Raw genomic sequence first — 18,636 nt, 5'->3', positions numbered from 1 at the left:
CTTGGAAGCCGGCAGTCCCTTGCGACTACCTTCTGGAAGAATGAAGAGGGAATCAGACTTCCGGAAAGGTGCAGTCCTGAACACGTAAATCCGCAATGCTCTGACGAGGTCAAGCGTATGCAGAGCCTTCTCCACTCTATGAACCGGAACCGGGCAAAGGGATGGCAGTGAAATCTCCTCATTGAGGTGAAAGTTGGACACAACCTTCGGAAGGAAGGATGGTACCGTGCGGAGAACCACCTTGTCCTGGTGAAAGGCTAGGAAAGGCTGTCTGCAGGAAAGTGCTGACAATTCCGACACTCTGCGTAACGAGGTGATCGCCACTAGAAAAACCACTTTCTGAGACAGAATGGAGAGTGGAACTCCTCTAAGAGGTTCGAAGGGTGGAGCTCGCAATGCTGTCAGGACCAGATTGAGGTCCCATGTATCCAGCGGACGTTTGTAGGGAGGAACCAATCGGGAAACTCCCTGGATGAAAGTCCTTACTTGCGGTTTAGTAGCAATGCGCTTTTGAAAAAGGACTGAAAGCGCCGACACCTGACTCTTAAGCGAGCCTAAGGATAGCTTGGCGTCTAGACCCGATTGAAGAAAACCTAGTACCTTCGGGAGGGAATAAGGGAGTGGGACTTGTCCATGAGATTCGCACCAAGAAAAGAAAGCTCTCCAGGTACGATAATAGATCTTGGCGGAGGCAGGCTTCCTTGCCCTGATCATAGTCGCAATGACTGCCGGTGAAAAACCTGCCTGGGTTAGAATCCAGGTTTCAAGAGTCCCTGAATTCTGATGGAAGAATGGACCTTGAGACAGAAGGTCGTGACGGTCGGGTAGACGCCGGGGGACGTCTGCTGTAAGTTGAACGATGTCGGCATACCATGTACGTCTGGGCCAGTCTGGCGCGATGAGGATGGTTGGAACTCCCTCTTGCTTGATCTTCCTCACGACCCTGAAGATTAGGGGGAGGGGTGGAAAAATGTACAGGAGTCGGAACTGGGACCAGTCCTGGACCAGGGCATCCGCTCCGAGCGACCGCGGGTCGTGTGTCCTGGCCATGAAATTGGGGACCTTGGTATTGAGATGGGATGCCATTAGGTCCACCTCCGGGGTTCCCCAGCGTTGACAGATCTGGTATAAAATCTCGGGATGGAGAGATCACTCCCCCGAGTCCATTCCTTGCCTGCTGAGGAAGTCGGCTTCCCAGTTTTCTACACCCGGAATGTGGACCGCAGAAAGTACCGACCTCGTGTCTTCCGCCCAGCGGAGGATATGCGCCACTTATCTCATCGCCAGGGTGCTGCGGGTCCCGCCTTGGTGGTTCACGTATGCCACAGCCGTGGCATTGTCCGACTGTATCCGTATGTGCGAGGCTGCAAGCAAGTGATGAAAGGCTCTCAGTGCCAAGAGGATGGCCCTGATTTCCAGAATATTGATGGGCAATGTCACTTCCCTCGGTGACCACTTGCCTTGTGCCCTGTGATGTAGGTGCACCGCCCCCCAGCCTGTCAGGCTTGCATCGGTAGTCAGGATCTTCCATTGTCCTGAGAGAAAGGGCTTCCCTCGTGTAAGCGAGGTTGGTTTGAGCCACCAATGCAGGGACCTCCTGGTTGACGACGTCAACCTGAACTCCCTGTCGAGCGAGAAGGGATTCCTGTCCCAAGAGCTGAGTATGGCTAGTTGAAGGACCCTGAGGTGAAACTGGGCAAATGGCACTGCCTCTATTGCTGCTGCCATCCGGCCGAGGACTCTCATGGCAAACCGGAGAGATCGATGAGGACTGCGAAGGAGTGTACGAACTCCCAGATGGATGGCCAGTGTCTTGTCCTTGGGAAGGAGCACCAGGCCCCTGGAGGTGTCGAATAACATTCCCAGGAATGTTAGAGTCTGACTTGGGATAGTCGACGATTTCTGTAGGTTGACTAGCCATCCCAGGCGACTCAGTGTGTCTATTGTGATTGAGACACTGACCTCGCAGTCTTTGAAAGTGGGAGACTTGATGAGGAGGTCGTCCAGGTACGGGATGACTAGAATGCCTCGAGTGCAGAACGTCCATGGTGGCCGCCATGACTTTGGTGAACGTTCTTGGAGCCGTGGCGAGTCCGAACGGAAGGGCGACAAACTGGTAGTGGTTTTGGTTGACCGCGAACCTGAGAAACCTTTGGTGGGCGGGGGCAATTGGTATGTGCAGATACGCATCCTGTATGTCTATGGAGGCAAGGTATTCTCCCTGCTCCATGGATGCAATGATGGACCGGAGGGACTCCATGCGGAAGTGACGGACCCGTACGTAATTGTTAAGCTGTTTTAGGTCCAGTATGGGTCGGACGCTGCCTCCTTTCTTGGGGACTACGAACAGATTTGAGTAGAACCCTCGGAATCTCTCGTTCGCGGGAACCGGCACCACAACTCCTGCTTGAAGGAGAGAGGAGACCGCTTGGTGGAAAGCACAAGCCTTGTCTGGTGGTGTTGGAGGAATAGAAAGGAAGAACCGGTTCGGTGGAGCGGAAGTGAACTCTATCTTGTATCCGGAAGACACTATTTCCCTGACCCACCTGTCTTCTGTAATAGGCAGCCAGACTTGCTGGAAGAGTAAAAGTCGGCCGCCTACTGGTGGGGTGTCTTCCAGACTTCGTGAGTCATGATGAAGCGAAGTTCTGAGGTTTTCCTCCCTTGGGTTTCGCTTGGCCCACTTTCGACTGCCAAGACCTGTCCGGTCGCTGCTGCATCTGTGGGTTGTCCCTGCGTGGAGAGCGGTTACGGTTTTGCGCTGGGCGCGAGACGGACCAGCCCGAGGAATTCCGAAAGGATCGGAATCGCGTCTGGTTTCTTCGTTTAAACATGCGTTTCGGTTTTAGTTGAGGGAGAGAGGTACTCTTACCCCCAGTGGCATTGGCTATCATTGTGTCCAGCTTTTCGCCGAAAAGTCTTCCAGTAAGATACGGAAGTCGCGTGAGGGACTTCTTTGAGGCCGCATCCGCTTTCCATTCTCGCAGCCAGAGGATGCGTCGGATCGTGATGGCGTTTGATGCTATTCCCGCTACACCTCTTGCAGAATCCAGGGCTGCATGAAGCATGTAGTCTGCTACCACTGCTATCTGGACCGCTTGGTCCGAGAGCTCGGGATTTGAAGCTTGAAGACCCTCCTGTAGTTTTTTGGCCCAAGCCAGGATGGCCTTGGCCGCCCAAACTGAAGCAAACGCAGGGCCCAGAGAGGCGCCTGCCGCTTCGAAAATAGAACGAGCCATGCGTTCTACTTGCCGGTCTGCTGCGTCCCTGAGGGTTGAGCTATCTGGCAGAGAGAGTAAGGTCTGCGCTGCTAGCCTAGAAATCGGGGGGTCCACTTCAGGTGGATCTGTCCATTGTTTGGTGTCTGTCTGTGGGAAAAGGGTACTTCGCTTCCAAATATTTGCGATTAGCAAATTTTTTCTCAGACTGCGCAAACTGTTTGGTAAGTATTTCCTCAAACTCATGGTGATTAGGGAAGACCTTAGGTGGTTTCTGAACACTTTCGAAGCAAATCCCATGTTCTGGGACTTCCGGGGCCGACTCTGGAATTTTTAGCACCCGATGAATGGCAGAGATTATGTCCTCAACTAGCGCTGTATTGCTAGGGGGAGAAGGTACCACGGACCTCTACGTTTCGTTATCTGAGTCGGAGTCACAGATGCCCTCCGAATCCTGTGCCTCACTAAGGTGATCCCTGGAGGGCGACCTGGGGCAGGGGTCTTCTGTGGTGGGGGATCTCTGTGGTAAATTGCACTGTCTGTCTGTGACAGGGGACTGCCTAGGAGACCTGGAATGACGCTGTCTCTCCCTGGGGGGGGAACGACCTTGTGCTATAGGCCGACTCAGGTGATCGAGACCTGTGGGTCCGCTTACGTCTGTGAGAGTCGGAAGCATGTTCCTGAGACAAGCTGTCCGTTTGCTGTGTAACGTCCATAGCCGGGGCCCGACTCTGCAGAGCTTGCAGCAATGTGGCAGTTAGGTTGTCTATGGACTGTGTCATAGACTGTGACATCTGAGTTGCCCATTCCGGCGTGGCCTGTGACACTGAAGCGTCAGTAGGGACTCCCTGGGGTTCTGACCCAGAGTTCTGGATGCAGTCCCGGCAGTGCGGATACATGCTACCACTAGGGAGCGTGGCTTTGCAGGCTGTGCAGAATGCATAGAAACATTCCTGCCTGGTTCTCTTCCTTGAGCCCGGCGTAGTGCACAGAGGCTGGCTATCAGGGATCGTACAGGGGGCTTGTAAAAACGCGCCCTTTCTGCCTCAATCCGCCCCTTCTATGACACTCCAGCGTGTCATTTTAGTCATCCGGGGGGGCGGGGAAAAGGCGGCGGCTTCGGTTAGGCCGAAGCCGCGGTCTAGATTAGAGGCCTGATGCCCAGGAGGGCTCCAGAGCGGCGCGGTAGTCCGGGAGGGGGTCGGATTTGCACCGGACCCCCCCCCGGAATGGGCGACTGGCTAGCGGTGGGGGCAGCAGGGCTAGCGGTACCTGTGTGGGGGGTCCCTGGAGCACCATGGAGCCACTGCTGCTGCAGAGGCAGGGGAGCAGAAAGCCCTGTCTCTGCTGTGCCACGTCTGCCTGCACCCTCCCCCAGCAGGATCCCACAGCTGGGCTGAGGTCCCTGGTGCAGAATGCTGTCTGTACTCCGACCCTACCTGCGGCGTCTCAACCTAATGCCCCCTGCGGGGGATTAGGGAGGGTGCGTCTTTCACCGTCAGGGGGTCTTCATCCTTGCCTCAACCTCATCCCAGACCCTGAAGGGGGTTGGGGAAGGAGGGGGGGGGGGTCTCAACTTCGAACCAGTACCCGAGGGACTGGGGAAGGAGCGACATGGGGAACCGCCATCTCCACTTCAACTGGGCACCCCTAAAAAGGGGGCCAAGGAAGGAGCCATGCCGGGAGTCTCACTGGAGACCCACTTTTCTTCATCTGTTCCGACGAAAGGAAAAAAAGAAAAAGGTGTGCCTCCTTGCGACACTAAGCAAAAACTGGAGAAGGCTGACGCCGTCCAGGGGTGTATACTGCAGAGGAGGAGCCAAAATTAATCTTTTTCAGATTATGCATAGTGTCGCCTCCTAGTGGACAGCAGCATAACACCCATGGTTCTGTGTCCCCCAATGAGGCGACAGAGTAAAAAAGTTTAGAAACAAATGAATCACGACTGTCAGCGAAATGCTGGCTTGGAAGCATGTAATCTAACAAAAAACAATGACACTTGTCTGCAGCAGTGAGGAGACATGGGGAGGGTCTAGAGTAGTGAACTGTCTATCCTATATGCCAACATTCGATATAGCGGACACTCACCTTTCAGGGATATTATAATTCCGACCGTTCCGGCAAAGGCACTTTTCAACATCACATCGTTGGTGTCGCACCAGAAGCTCCTGGAAAGCATTTTCTTCCAGCTCCCATGAAGCATCTCTGCACGCAAGAGGGAAAAGACATGAATGAGAGCTGCATTAAAATTCAGTAGCTGCTGCACCATCAGTCACAGCATGGTCAGCCAGGGGCTTGAAATGCACAACATAAGGCTTTTGTTTACAGCTCGTTGGCTTGGAAATTGATCCCTGCTGCTAGACAGCAGAACACATGCAGCGCTCACAAGCTCTTTTCTACTGAGCTTGTAAGTGCGGTTTTGAAGCTGGTCAGGATCTCTGGAGCGTGCTGTTGCCTCCTAATCCTGGCAAACTTCACAGCAGTGGTGGTCGGTCTCTTTGGTAACGAGCTGTAAACAAAAAAACAAAATCTAATATCTTAAGAACTGTTGCAAATTTTAATAAGCAATAAATTGCAAAAGTGCTTGTTTTTAGAGAGGAGACATGGCTTACTCCCTCCTACACGGTTTCATTGTTATAACCGTTTTGTTACACAAGCTTTAAAAAGTCACAAACCCATGTTAAGGTGCAGATCCTTGTTACAGGTGACTACATTGGACTGCCAAACAGTTAATGGACCTTCCACTTTCATACGTTAAATTAAAACGGTCTATTAATTTTTTGCTCTGTCAAGTTTTTAATTTGCTTTAATTCGTTACACAGCATGAAAATAAGCAAGTTTACAAATTGACTTGCTTTTTCTATCTGCTGTCATTCTCCTGCAATGGTAGCTTATGTCTTTCATAGTGTACAGTTAGTTTCCATGGAAATACCTCCTTCTCAGCTCCTGACAAGCGGCGGTTACAAATCATTCAAAATTACCAGCCCCCATCAGCGGCTTTCAGAGCAGGTCTCCTCAAACACAGCTCATCCTGTCTCTTGCAATACAAAAAATGTGTGCTTGTTTAAATGCCCCATTACATTTGTAAACATGAAACAATGTAGACTTCACCATAAACACCTGATCGCTAAATGTGTTATGTTACTCTCACCAGATCCAACGTATGAAGAGCCTTTTCCACACAGTGTACCGATGCCGGGCAAAAGGAGGGCCAGACAATGTCCTCATTAATGTGAAATGAGGAAGCGACCTTCGGCAGGAAAAGGGGGGAGCTGCCTGAGAACCACTTTATCCTTGTGAAATTTCAGGAACGGAGCTCGGCAAAATAGAGCTGCCAGCTCCGAGACCCGCCTGATTGATGTTATCGCCACGAGGAACACCACCTTCCAGGAAAGGTATGTCAAAGGAACATCTTTGCACGAATGAGACATTGTATTCTGAAGGCCTGGCCTATCCTCCAAACTGATTCGGTTCTGAAGCAAATTCTCCCTGAGGTACCTAGTATAACTATTAGGAAGTCAAAGAACCTCAGAGATCATCTAGTACACAGTCACTATCATGGTGAACCGAAGCCCAACATTTTTGGTAGTGGTGGTCCTAGGCGTGGTTGTTTTCCTTGTGGTCGGTGTGTCGCCTATCCAAATATTGAACGTACTGATTCCTTCTTTAATTCCAGTGGCACTAGGACGTATAACATCAGGGGACATATCTCCTGTACTTCACGTTATGTGATTTATTTTGCTTTGTGCCCATGTAATTTAATCTACATAGGTATGACGACCCATCAGTTAAAAGTACGCACCCGCGAAAATATTTTGGGCATTCAGGCGGCAGCCGACCATGATGATCCAACCACGCTTAGGACACTTCCCCGTCATTTTAAACTATATCATGGATGTGATGGCTCATTACTCAAGATTAGAGGCATTGATATCATTGAGCCAAATATCCGTGGGGGAAAAATCAGCCAAAAATTATCTCAATCTGAGACAAGATGGATCTGGGCATTAGATACTGTTCACCCTAAGGGCCTTAATGAATCAAATAGCTTCGTTCCATTTTTATAACATCTTGCCTGGCTTTCATACGTAAAGTCTTTTGTTACATTGCAGTTATGTGGTGTTTTTATTTCTTACGTTTACATTTTAACTTTTTATTATCTAGCTCATCTCACCATCTGCAACTCACGAGGCATGAATCGTCGGTGGATTTGGACATGTCATGTGATATCGAGATTCCTGTTATGTTGTGTGTCCTATTCTTTTCTTTAAAGCATTTTATGTGATATGATATTTCATGCAAGTGATATCAAATACATTTGTGTGCACATTGTAATATTCTGATATATGGGAACTCTATGTATGTGATATCATGATTATTATATTCATGGTGGTAAACATTGATATTTATTATGGAAATAATTGTATTTCCTCCTATATGTATCCCTTAATATATTGTGTACACATTAGATTATCATCTGATATTATCCATCTATTTACTCTTTTGTATATCTATGCAGTTTCAGTCACAATTGTGTCTATTCCATCTCAATCTATTGAAATTCTGTATAGTATTATGAGTATCTTATTGTGAGTGCTGTATTTATGTCTTTTCATCTTGCATGTCTCATTGTCAATATTTTTTGACTATGTATTATCATCTTTGTCATATCATCATAAATGAACTTTTATATGATTATTCTATATAAATTAGGTGGTATTTACATATATACATCTAAGATAATATATTTAGTATTTAATACCAACAATGATTTCCCCGTTTTGAGCTATCATTAATTATAATGCCATCTCATGCCGACCGCCGGTACGCATGCGCCCTGTGCCTCCGTGGCGCCCGACGTCTTTCGGCGTCTCCTGTTGATCTGGTGATAGTCACACCCCCTGTGACGTCGCCGGTCAGCTGACGCCGCCTGGCGTCTGCGGTTGCTATGGTGTCACATGCGTCAGTAGAGGCGGCCTGGCTATGACGTGGACACATTGGGACACACCTCTTATTCCCATGGCAACTGGGATTCTTATCCACATATACGTTACCACGCGGCTTTTGATTGGTCAATCGAGTCACATGACCGTCATATTTGCCTGTGATTGGTGGGCTTAGCGTTTTTAAATCCCCTCACTTCCCCTTTCCCACCACCCCTTGAGAAAGGCATTTCACGCCGAAACGCGCGTCGGGGGGGGGGGGACACACACCACGGCGGTTTGCCTCCTACTTCTATCAGGTATGACTTCAGCATTCTACAAATTTATTATGTTTTTGTCACCTATCATGGACACATGTCTGGTGATGTGGATATTATGAGGCTTATTTGGGGATGTGCAATTTTGCTATGAGCAAGTGTAATTATATCTATCTTGCTGTTAGGCATTACATGTGCCTTACACTCTTTTTCTTTCCCCCATCCGCTATATGTGTGTGTGTCTTTTGGTGTTTTTCCTGCATGTACAATCAGACTTGGATTTTCCTTGTCACTGTTTTTCACACATTCTGTTATTATTGATTGTCCAATAAATTATATTTTGTATTATCATACTCCTCAGTGAGATTTTTGGTCGTTGTTTTCTTCTTTATATTCAAAGGAACATCTTGTAGTGGTTCGAGTGGAGCTTCCTGGAGAACACCTAGGACCAGGTTAAGGTCCCAGGCGTCCAGAGGGGTCCTATAGGGGAGTACCAAGTGTGAGCCCCCTGGATGAAGGTCTTTACCTGCAGATTGGTAGCAATCCTGCGCTGGAACAGGACGGATAAGGCCGATATCTGTCTCCTGAGGGAACCTGGAGCTAAACCTGAGTCTAGGCCAGACTGGAGAAAGGCTAAAATGTTGGGATAGAGAATTTCAGTGGAGAACCGTGGTCCCGACACCATGTGAAGTAGGCCTTCCAGGTGTGGTGGTAAATAAGTGCTGAGGCGGGCTTCCGGGCGCTAACCATTGTAGCAACCACCTTGCGTCCGAACCCAACCTGGGTCAGAATCCAAGATTCAACGGTCAAGCCGTCAAACACATGGCCCCTGAGTTCGGGTGGTAGATCGGGCCCTGGAAAAGTAGGTCTGGGCGCTTTGGCGGGTAGCTTCACCTTGTCTGCGTACCACGCCCAACGAAGCCAATCTGGGGCCAGCAGAATCACTGGAAACCCTTCTGCCTTGACCTTCTTGATGATCCTTTGAAGTAGTGACAGCAGGCGAAATAGGTATGGGAGGTGAAACTGGTTCCATGGCAGAACCAACGCACCTACGGCGATTGCCTGCGGTTCCCGAGACCGAGCGACAAATGTGGGAACTTTGGTGTTCACTCTGGAGGCCATCAGGTTCACATCTGGCATTCCCCAATGTTGGCAAATCTGCCGGAAGACCTCAGGGTGTAGTGACCATTCCTCGGATGCAAGACCCTGCCGGCTGAGGAAGTCTGCCGCCCAGTTCTCTACGCCCCGGGATGTGGACTGCCAATATCACCGAGTGGTTTCTCAGCCCAGTGAAGGATGTGCCCCACCTCCCCCCCCTTCCTCATTGCTTTAGTTCTCGTGAAGCACCTGAAGGGTTTATAAACGTCTTGATTGTAGTTTTGAGCACCTTGGGGGGGGGGGGGGTGCAATTGTTAGAACGGTGTCACTTTTGGGTATTTTCTGTCATATTGACCCTCCAAACATTTCGAATATGAGGTGGTCCCTAAAAAAATGGTTACCGTATTTTACGGCGTATAAGACGACCGGGCGAATAAAACGACCCCCCAACTTTTCCAGCTAAAATAGAAAATGCGTGGGCTCCGGCGGCGCTGTGCTGGGGGGCGGCTGCGGAGGCTCTCTGTCCAGCGTCGGGGCTCCTCCGGCATTTCCCCAAAGCCCGGAGGCCCAGGCAGCTTCAATGCTGCGATGTGGTGGCCTCCGGGCTTTGGGGAAATGCCGGAGGAGCCCCGACGCTGGACAGAGAGCCTCCGCAGCCGCCCCCCAGCACAGCGCCACCACGCTGGACAAAGAGGAGCCGCCGCCGACCCCCAGCACAGAGCTGCCACACTGCTGAAGGAGGAGCTGCCACACTGCTGAAGGAGGAGCTGCCACCAATGAGGTAAAAGGGGGATGATAACACCACTTACACCCTCCCTTGTTCATCGGGACCACTCCACCCATATGTACTCTACGTATAAGACGACACCCGGCGTATAAGACAAACCCCGACTTTTAAGCAGATTTTCAGGGGTTAAAAAAGTCTTACACGCCGGAAAATACGGTATATAAATTTTGTTGGAAAAATGAGAAATCGATGGCCAACTTTAAATCCAATTCTGTTTACAAAATTGTGCTGATGTAAAGTAGGCATGTGGAAAATGTTACTTATTAACAATTTTATGTGCCATAAGGGCACAAAAATTGAAACTTTGAAAATTGCAAAATTTTTGCCAAATTTCCGTTTTCCATAAATAAACGCAAGACATATTGAAGAAATTTTACCACTAACATGAAGTACATATGTCACAAAAAAAAAATCTCAGAATCAGCGAGATACGTTGAAGCATTCCAGAGCTATAACCTCAAAATGACAGTGGTCAGAATTTTAAAAAATTGTCTCAGTCACTAAGGGGGTTAAAGCTTCAGTGTAAGTAAACAGCACACAGCCCGACATGTAACACATCGGTGAGTTCAGTGTTTTAACCCCTACCTCTTGGTGCACTCAGAATACATAGCAAACACCTGCTGACAGATTCCATTATTAGGGAACCGGTCACATGTAAAAACGCTATAAACCTGCAGGCCGATAGTGTTCTGAACCAGCCGGGCGCCTACTCTGAGAGCCCCACTACTGAGAGGAAATTAACTTTATTCCTCCTGGCAATATTCAGGTTTCAGTCACGGGGTGGAGCCGGCACAGTTTCAGTTAAAGCTCAGTTATAGTGAGTAATCGCGTCACCAGCACTGACTGACACTTGCCCAGCATTAGACCTGGCTGTCAGTCAGTGCCGGGAGCGCAGTTACAGCTGCTGGTCTCTATGGACTGAGTAGTGACTGAACCCCAAACACTACCAGGAGGAATAAAGTTAATTTCTACCCGTCAGCTGGGCTCAGTGCGGGCATCGGGCAGGTTCAGTGGCTATCACCCTGCAGATTAACCCCATATCTGAAGATATATAGCATTTTTTTTTTTTTCACATGACAGGTTCCATTTAACTATCCGAGTCTGAAATACTTTATCATGTGTTCAAGAGTATTGGAGAATTTTCCTCTGGTTTGCAATAGTCTGACCCACTTCACGACGCACAGCCATAAAACGTATCACCACATACCGTTCTGGAATATGGATTCCCATGCAGAGCATCTCCTTCTGGAACTTCTCTCTATTATTGCATACTGTACACCGAAAGAAAAATAATCCAGCGCTCAGAGCTTGATGCTGAAATAGGAAAAAATAAGGTGGAGGAGGGAGAGAGAGTAGCTTTCAATGCTGGCAATACCGAAACGGGATGGGGCAATAATGGGGGGTAAATCTACACGAGTGTAAAAATAAGAGGGTTGTGAATTAGGAGGGGTTTTTTTTTATATGAACATTAAAATACCTGTAGGCAGTCTCTATGATACCAAGATGTCTTGCAACAAGGTCCTCGTATTACGTGGTAAGAAGGGACATGTTCAACAGACTCGAGGCAAATTGTGCATAGAGAAGACTCGTTACTTTGCGTGGAGAGGGCTTTCTGTACTGGTCGATGCTCCCAGCAGTAGGACCTTCAAGATTAAGTAAGTGATGTTAAATACCCCACCACAGAAAACAACCAGAATATAAGGCCACTAATAGGAATTCATGCCAGGTAAATGCCAGGGTTCAGCATGCCACGCTGCTCTCACGTGTATATTGGATAGAGTGCACTACAGAATACAATACACTACAATTTCAGAATAACTAGCACTTTGCTTCATAAAAGAAAAGGCGACTAGTGATGAGAGAACGAGTTCAGATAAGGTTATCCGAGCATGCTCGGGTGCTAACCAAGTGTCTTCGGCATGCTTGAATAATACGTTTGATTCCCCATGCATGTCTAGCGGCTGTGGAAGTGGCATGAAACGCGCGTCGGGGTGAGGGACACAGTACAGGACAGAATTACTCTCCATTAGATTCACTTTTTGGTAATTATACATTTAATAAGCACTATATGTCCATTACCGAGTGCATATCTAGGATGGCTATTGTATAATGGGGTAATATTTGTCTAGTGCCATTTGCTATTAATTCTACTTTCTGTGGACATATGAACGGTCTAAGTTCTTGTTCTGTGTCTCGCTTTGTTGAGGTACCTTTTTTATTTACACATTTTTACTATCTTATGTGTGGTAGTCACTCTATATATCCAACCAATGAATTTTTGGCTGTGATAATTGTTGATCTGCATTTATTCTAAAAGTGTTTGGAGCACTCATCTACCTAATATACAGGTGGGAGCAGCACAGCACGGCGAACCCTGGAATTTTCCTGCCATGAACTCCTATTGACCAGCTGAATGATTTCCCTATGAAGCACACTCCCAATTCAGGACTAGTAGATCCCCACTAATGACATCTTCTGACAGGTTGCTGATACTGTGCTGTTGGCCCTCAAGTGACAGAAATAGACATATGAGTTAATGATAGAAAAAAGAAAACATTGATAAGATTATTATTCGCTAATGAAGCCCCATGTACAAATGATAAAGAAGATGGAAATAATCAGATGGTTGGGTGGGAAGAGGGGTTTGAGAAACCAGATTTGTGATGACTACAGCAACAGTTTGTTCATAAAAGGCTACGTCTCGTTAAGGGTAGACCGCCCCATGACTTGTCATACAGCGGAGACGTTTTGTGCTGCTTAGCACAGCAGAACATCTATATAGAGGGATCTTGTTGCCATCAACTAGTGGGGAAAAAAAAAAAGGGGGTGGGGGGGGGGGGGGGCAGCCTGAACAGAGTAGCCGGACACAAGCTTGAAATCTGCACTAATTACTGAACCTATGATGCAATTCATGCTGCCCAGGCTACAGGCAGCACCAATCAGAGCCTACAATATGGCAGCCAGCTATGTTTTTCTCTCAAGATATCCAGCTCCGAGTATGTACATTGGGGAAGACCTGTTCATCAAAGCAAGCGGTGCTGTGAGAAGACAGCAGGGTTGGACTTGTCTATTTCTATGCTCGCCATCTGGATCTGAAACACAGGAGTGTTTCAATTAAAAACATACCTGGATGCAATCGTGTAGCCGAGCGCTGATCATGCTGACAGCGGTGTGGACTAAGTACAGAGGAACGGATGTAAAAGTGGTCAGAGGAAGGTTGGAACAAGGGGATCGGATATTTTTCACCTAACTGGTAGTTGCATGGTAAACATCTGATATGGAAAACTCTTAGATCTTACTAATACTCCAAACCATTTTGTTTAGCAATATTAATAAAATTAATTTTTCAGTGAAAGGATATGGAAAATGGCACATGATGTTATGCTGATCAATGTGCTTATGCTGGCAACATCAAATTCACATGACACAATCCAGGGGATGATACGTCTTGTAAGCTTGATAATTAATCTGAAGAAATAAACGTAAGAAGCAATAAATTACCTGAACGTGTCCATGAATTGGAAAATGCACTGCTTTTCTGTCCCACAAGGAAAGTGATAGCCACGTTTGCAACGAGGAAACACACAGCCGATGGATGCGCCGTTTCCTTTACAAACATGGCATTTCTGGGGAAAAAAGAAAAATGGTAATCACAGAGAAATTAATAGTGTAATTTCATTGATAACTGGCAGATGATGTGAATGCTACACAATGACACATGAACACTGGTAGGTATGGTCTGATGAGTTCAGCGAGCCCCTCTGGCAAACAGCCGATAGAGTTTGCACTAAATTAAAGGGGTGGTCCGTTACTGGACAATATGAGCTTATATTTAATACTGTCCTTAATTGATTAAGTTAGGGCTGCCCAGTAGAGGGAAACCCTTTAACAATATTTACCCTATTAATATGATATGGGATAATATTTTGATCGCTAGGAGTATAACTGCTGGGATACCGAGAATTGGGTGGAGGTCAAGCACGTGCATGCATCCGTGCTTCAATCATTCTCTACAGAGCTGCTCGATATACCCTCAAGATTCCCAGATTAGTGAGGGTCTCGGGTCAGATAGAGTACGGCACTTAACTTAGACCATCCATACTAGCACTTGGTGGCAGGCAATAACAGCCTACAGACCCACTCTAGTACCAACTTGTGAGGAGCATCGTTAGCAATAAAAACAAAAGTGAAAAATGCATGTATGAACTATGCTTACCAATTTCCTGGATCTGTTTACTTCTTTATTAATGTCATCAATAAGGAATCCATATATACCCTCATCTTCCTCACCCCTTTGCCAGATACCGCTGGAAAGCAGCTAGAAGAAAAATTATTCATCTAAGTTCATTTATTTCAGCAGTGCTCCTCAAGTTAAATTTCAGATACGCGTTTAACATTCCCGTGAGTTTTCTCGGCTACCACATATTTTATTGGGAGACATTCGGATTTGCCATAAGTGTCAGAGCCGAGACCCTCTACTTATCTGAAGGGTAGCTGAGACACCAGGTTAGTCATAGCGGACTAAACAAAAGAGGAGATGTGCGTTCCCCTGCATCATAAAGTCTGTGCATCTGTCATTGACCACAATGGACACCATGACCAGATCTCCACCTTTAGTGCAGTCTTCAAGAGATAGTTATCTTGGTACAAATCACAGCTCCAGTAATGGCCCCGTTACACACAACGATGTCCCAGCGATCCCACCAACGATCCAACATCGATGGGATCGCTGGGACATAGTTAGACAGACTCACCAGCGATCAGGACCAGCGAGCAAGCTGGTATCTAGGGTAAATAGCGGGTATCCAAGAGCCGCGCGGCTCTTAGTTACCTGCTGTTTACCCTAGATACCAGCGTGCAGCATCGCTGATCACTGCTGCTACACGCAGCGATGCGTGCTGGCCAGCGGGAGACCAACGATCAAAAAATGGCCCAGGACGATACTGCACTATCAGCGATACCCGGCAGGGGGAAAGCGAGACGGTCGCTGATGGATGTCACACAGCGCGAGATCACTGGAGAGACCGCTGATGCGTCACAAAATCAGCGATCTCGCTAGCGATATCGCTGTGTGTGACGGGGCCCTTACTGAGAATAGGATCAAAGGGACTGAGTGAACGATTCATCTAGACAGGCATCTTACACCAGACTTAAAAGGAGTATTCCCATCTACAAGATCCTATCTCAATATGTAGTAGGTGTAATAATATTAGCAAATACTGTATATACTCGTGTATAAGCCGAGAGGTCACATGGTACCGCTCATTAAACTCATAAATATGCGCATATTCATGAGTTTAGTGAGCGGTACCACGTGACCGCTGAAGGAAGGGGGATCGTAGGAGAAGCGCGGGGGGTGTCAGTATGATCTCCGACCCCCCGGCTCCCCCGCCGACCTCCCAGGTATATGACTCGTGTATAGTGAGCGGTACCACGTGACCGCTGAAGGAAGGGAGATCGTAGGAGAAGCGCAGAGGGGGGCCGGGGTCAGTATGATCTCCGACCCCCCGGCTCCCCCGCCGACGCCCCAGGTATATGATGACTCGTGTATAAGTCGAGAGGGGGACTTTCAGCCCATGAAAAATTGGCCTGAAAATCTCAGCTTATACATGAGTATATACGGTACCTCTAAGCGGAAATGTAGAATAGTTTTTCTGATTTGCTAGGTCACTTTCCTCATGTGCAGGCATTGCAGGACCTTAGGTAATAATGGTTACGACCACTGACAGTTACAGTTAGCAAAATTCTAGAGGTCGTAACCATGGATACCTAAGGTCCTCCAATGCCTGCACATGAGGAAAGAGCCAATCAGGAGAACTATACTACTTTTCTAACTGGAGGAGGTATTTGCTAAAATTATTACTACACCTACTACATATTGGGAAAGGATCTTGGAAATGGGAATACCCATTTAAGAGTCCACTTCAGTAAAACACAAATTACGAGGCACACAACTCTTAAACGGAGGCTATTAGCCCCAAAATGCTAATTAAACCACTTATAGGTACCTGTAGTATAGATTTTAGTGATTTAGCTGCCAGAAAAATTAAATTTCATGTTTCATATGTAGCACTTTGACAGCCCTCAAGTGAGCATTGCCAGAACTCAATCAGCAGCTCTACACCTCCACACAGACACTGCAGGAGCCCCGTCGTAAAGGAAACACTGCTAATACAGGTTTTCATCGCTGCCTTTGGTCTTCAGTACAGAGCGGCAGATGGAGACCTGAGTCCTGGCAATGGCACTATGTGAGCACGGCTGGACTCATCCAGGTGGTGCAGAGCTGCGGATTGTGTGCCGTCAATCAAGTTATGACAAAATGGTCAGTATGCAAAGTAATGAGGGACGTAGCGATGCACTGAGCCCTTGGCCACGCAAAGAGTGCACTGAAGTTCCCTCATCTGCATATGAAAGTAGGAATTAGTCCTACCGGTAATGATATTTCCAAGAGTCCATCATGACAGCACCACCAGAAGGTTGTCCTTCTCATCCTTGATACGGACAGGAATACAGAAGAGGTTGAATAGCCCCTTCCCACTAACACCCTTCAGTGATTTTCTAAGTACCACACCAGGATAGATGCAACGCAATTTTATTGAACTTCCTTCTACACGTTACATCGCATATCAGACTGGAAATTCAAGGGAGGGTTTATAAGGGGTGCTGTCATGATGGACTCCTGGAAATACCATTAATGGGAGGACTAATTCCTACTTACCAGGACGTCGCTCCTAACACCACCACCAGGAGAATTACCAAATTACTCTAACTAGGGCAGGATTACAGCCTGAAGGTCTTTCCTCCCAAAAGCCGTTTGTGGATTTGTCATAACATCCAATTTGTAATGTTTACAAAAGGTATTAAATTTAGACCAGGTTGCGGCCCTGCTTATCTGGTCCATGGATGCTCCCACGCTCTCTGCCCATGAGGCAGAAACGGCTTAGAGAATGGGCCCTAAGGTTCTCTGGTGGAGTTTCCCCCACTGACACATATGCTGCACTGATAGTTGATTTCAACCATCTGGCCAGGGTAGCTTTCGATGCCTTCTTCCCCCTGTTTTTGCCTGCCATTTGGATAAAGAGATTAGAGTCTACTCTCCAGTCTTTTGTGAGCTTTACATATTGGAGAACTGCTCTTTTAACGTCAAAGAGGTGGAGAGAGCGCTCTTTCTCCTTGCTGTAATTCTGGCAGAAAGCAGGTAGTACTATTTCTTGACTCCGGTGGAAATCCGTAACCACTTTGGGAAGAAAGGCCGGATTTAATTTTAAGACAATGCAGTCCTCCTGGATTTTTAAATATGGATGTTCTATAGACAGGGCCCGAATCTCCCCTATGCGTCTTGCTGTAGTTATTGCTACTAGAAAGAGGGCTTTGAATGTTACTGATCTTAAGAGGGCCTGCTCTAGTGGTTCATATGGATCCTTGTGTAGCTCATTTAGGACTAAGCTGAGATCCCAGGGTGGTATCGAGCTTCGGATTGAGGGTCTCATACGCTGTGTGGCTTTTATGAACCTCCCCACCCAGGGATGATTGGCTAGTGGATAATCGAAATATAAACCCAAGGCTGACACTTGTACTTTCAGCGTACTAGGCCTTAGTCCCTTGTCAAAGCCCGCTTTGAGGAAGTCGAGAATATGGGGAATATTTGGACCTTGGGTAACGGATACTGGCACTTTACACTAAGAACAGAATCTTTTCCAGATTTTCCGGTATATGGCTGAGGTTACCAGTTTCCTACTCTTTTGCATAGTAGATATTACTAGTTTGGAGAGCCCTTTTGATTTTAGGATCTCCGCCTCAGGATCCAGGCCGATAGCTGTAGCATCTCCGGTCTTTGATGTACTAGGGGTCCCTGGGTTAGTAGGTCCCGTCTCGCTGGTAATATTGGATCTTTCGGTGCCATTCATCTTAGTAGGGAGAACCAGCTTCTTTTGGGCCAGTAAGGAACAATATTACTGATGCTCTGCTTTCTTGGATCTTCCTTAAGACCCTTGGTATAAGAGCAAATGGTGGGAAGGGGTAAGCGAGCTTCATGTTCCATTCCTGAGCCATAGCATCTACCCCTGTTGGGCTGTCTGTTGGGTTGAGAGAAAAGAATTTCCTTGTTTTTGAGTTCCTCTTTGAGGCAAATAAATCCATCTCTGGTGTCCCCCAGCGTCGGGACAGCTGTATGAAGACTTCTTCGTTTAGTGACCATTTTGAAGGTTGGACCTTCCATCTGCTTAGGAAGTCTGCTACCTGATTTTTGGAACCTTTCAGGTGGACTGCTGTAATCAACTTTATCGTCTGCTCTGCCCAGAGAAAGATTTCGTGAGCTAGGTCCTGCAGGTGAG

The 18,636-nt window shown here is 47.5% G+C and overlaps 1 protein-coding gene across 1 annotated transcript in view; it reads right to left on the bottom strand.

Annotated features, from left to right (window-relative positions):
• The window catches only part of G2E3 (G2/M-phase specific E3 ubiquitin protein ligase), an 86,794-nt gene that overhangs the window by 42,479 nt on the left and 25,679 nt on the right, over positions 1-18,636 (bottom strand). The window contains exons 4-8 of the mRNA XM_073577801.1: positions 14,520-14,621; positions 13,805-13,929; positions 11,781-11,946; positions 11,511-11,617; positions 5,307-5,423 (exon numbers count right to left, since the gene is read on the bottom strand). Coding sequence (XP_073433902.1) covers positions 5,307-5,423; positions 11,511-11,617; positions 11,781-11,946; positions 13,805-13,929; positions 14,520-14,621 — 617 coding nt within the window. The remainder of the gene's footprint in view (positions 1-5,306; positions 5,424-11,510; positions 11,618-11,780; positions 11,947-13,804; positions 13,930-14,519; positions 14,622-18,636) is intronic.

The sequence above is a fragment of the Dendrobates tinctorius genome, unplaced genomic scaffold, assembly GCF_039654945.1.
Source record: "Dendrobates tinctorius isolate UK_male_01 unplaced genomic scaffold, ASM3965494v1 ptg000057l, whole genome shotgun sequence".
Lineage (NCBI taxonomy): Eukaryota > Metazoa > Chordata > Amphibia > Anura > Dendrobatidae > Dendrobates > Dendrobates tinctorius.
The sequence above is the reverse complement of the archived record's forward strand: the minus strand, read 5'-3'. Positions and strand labels throughout refer to the sequence as shown.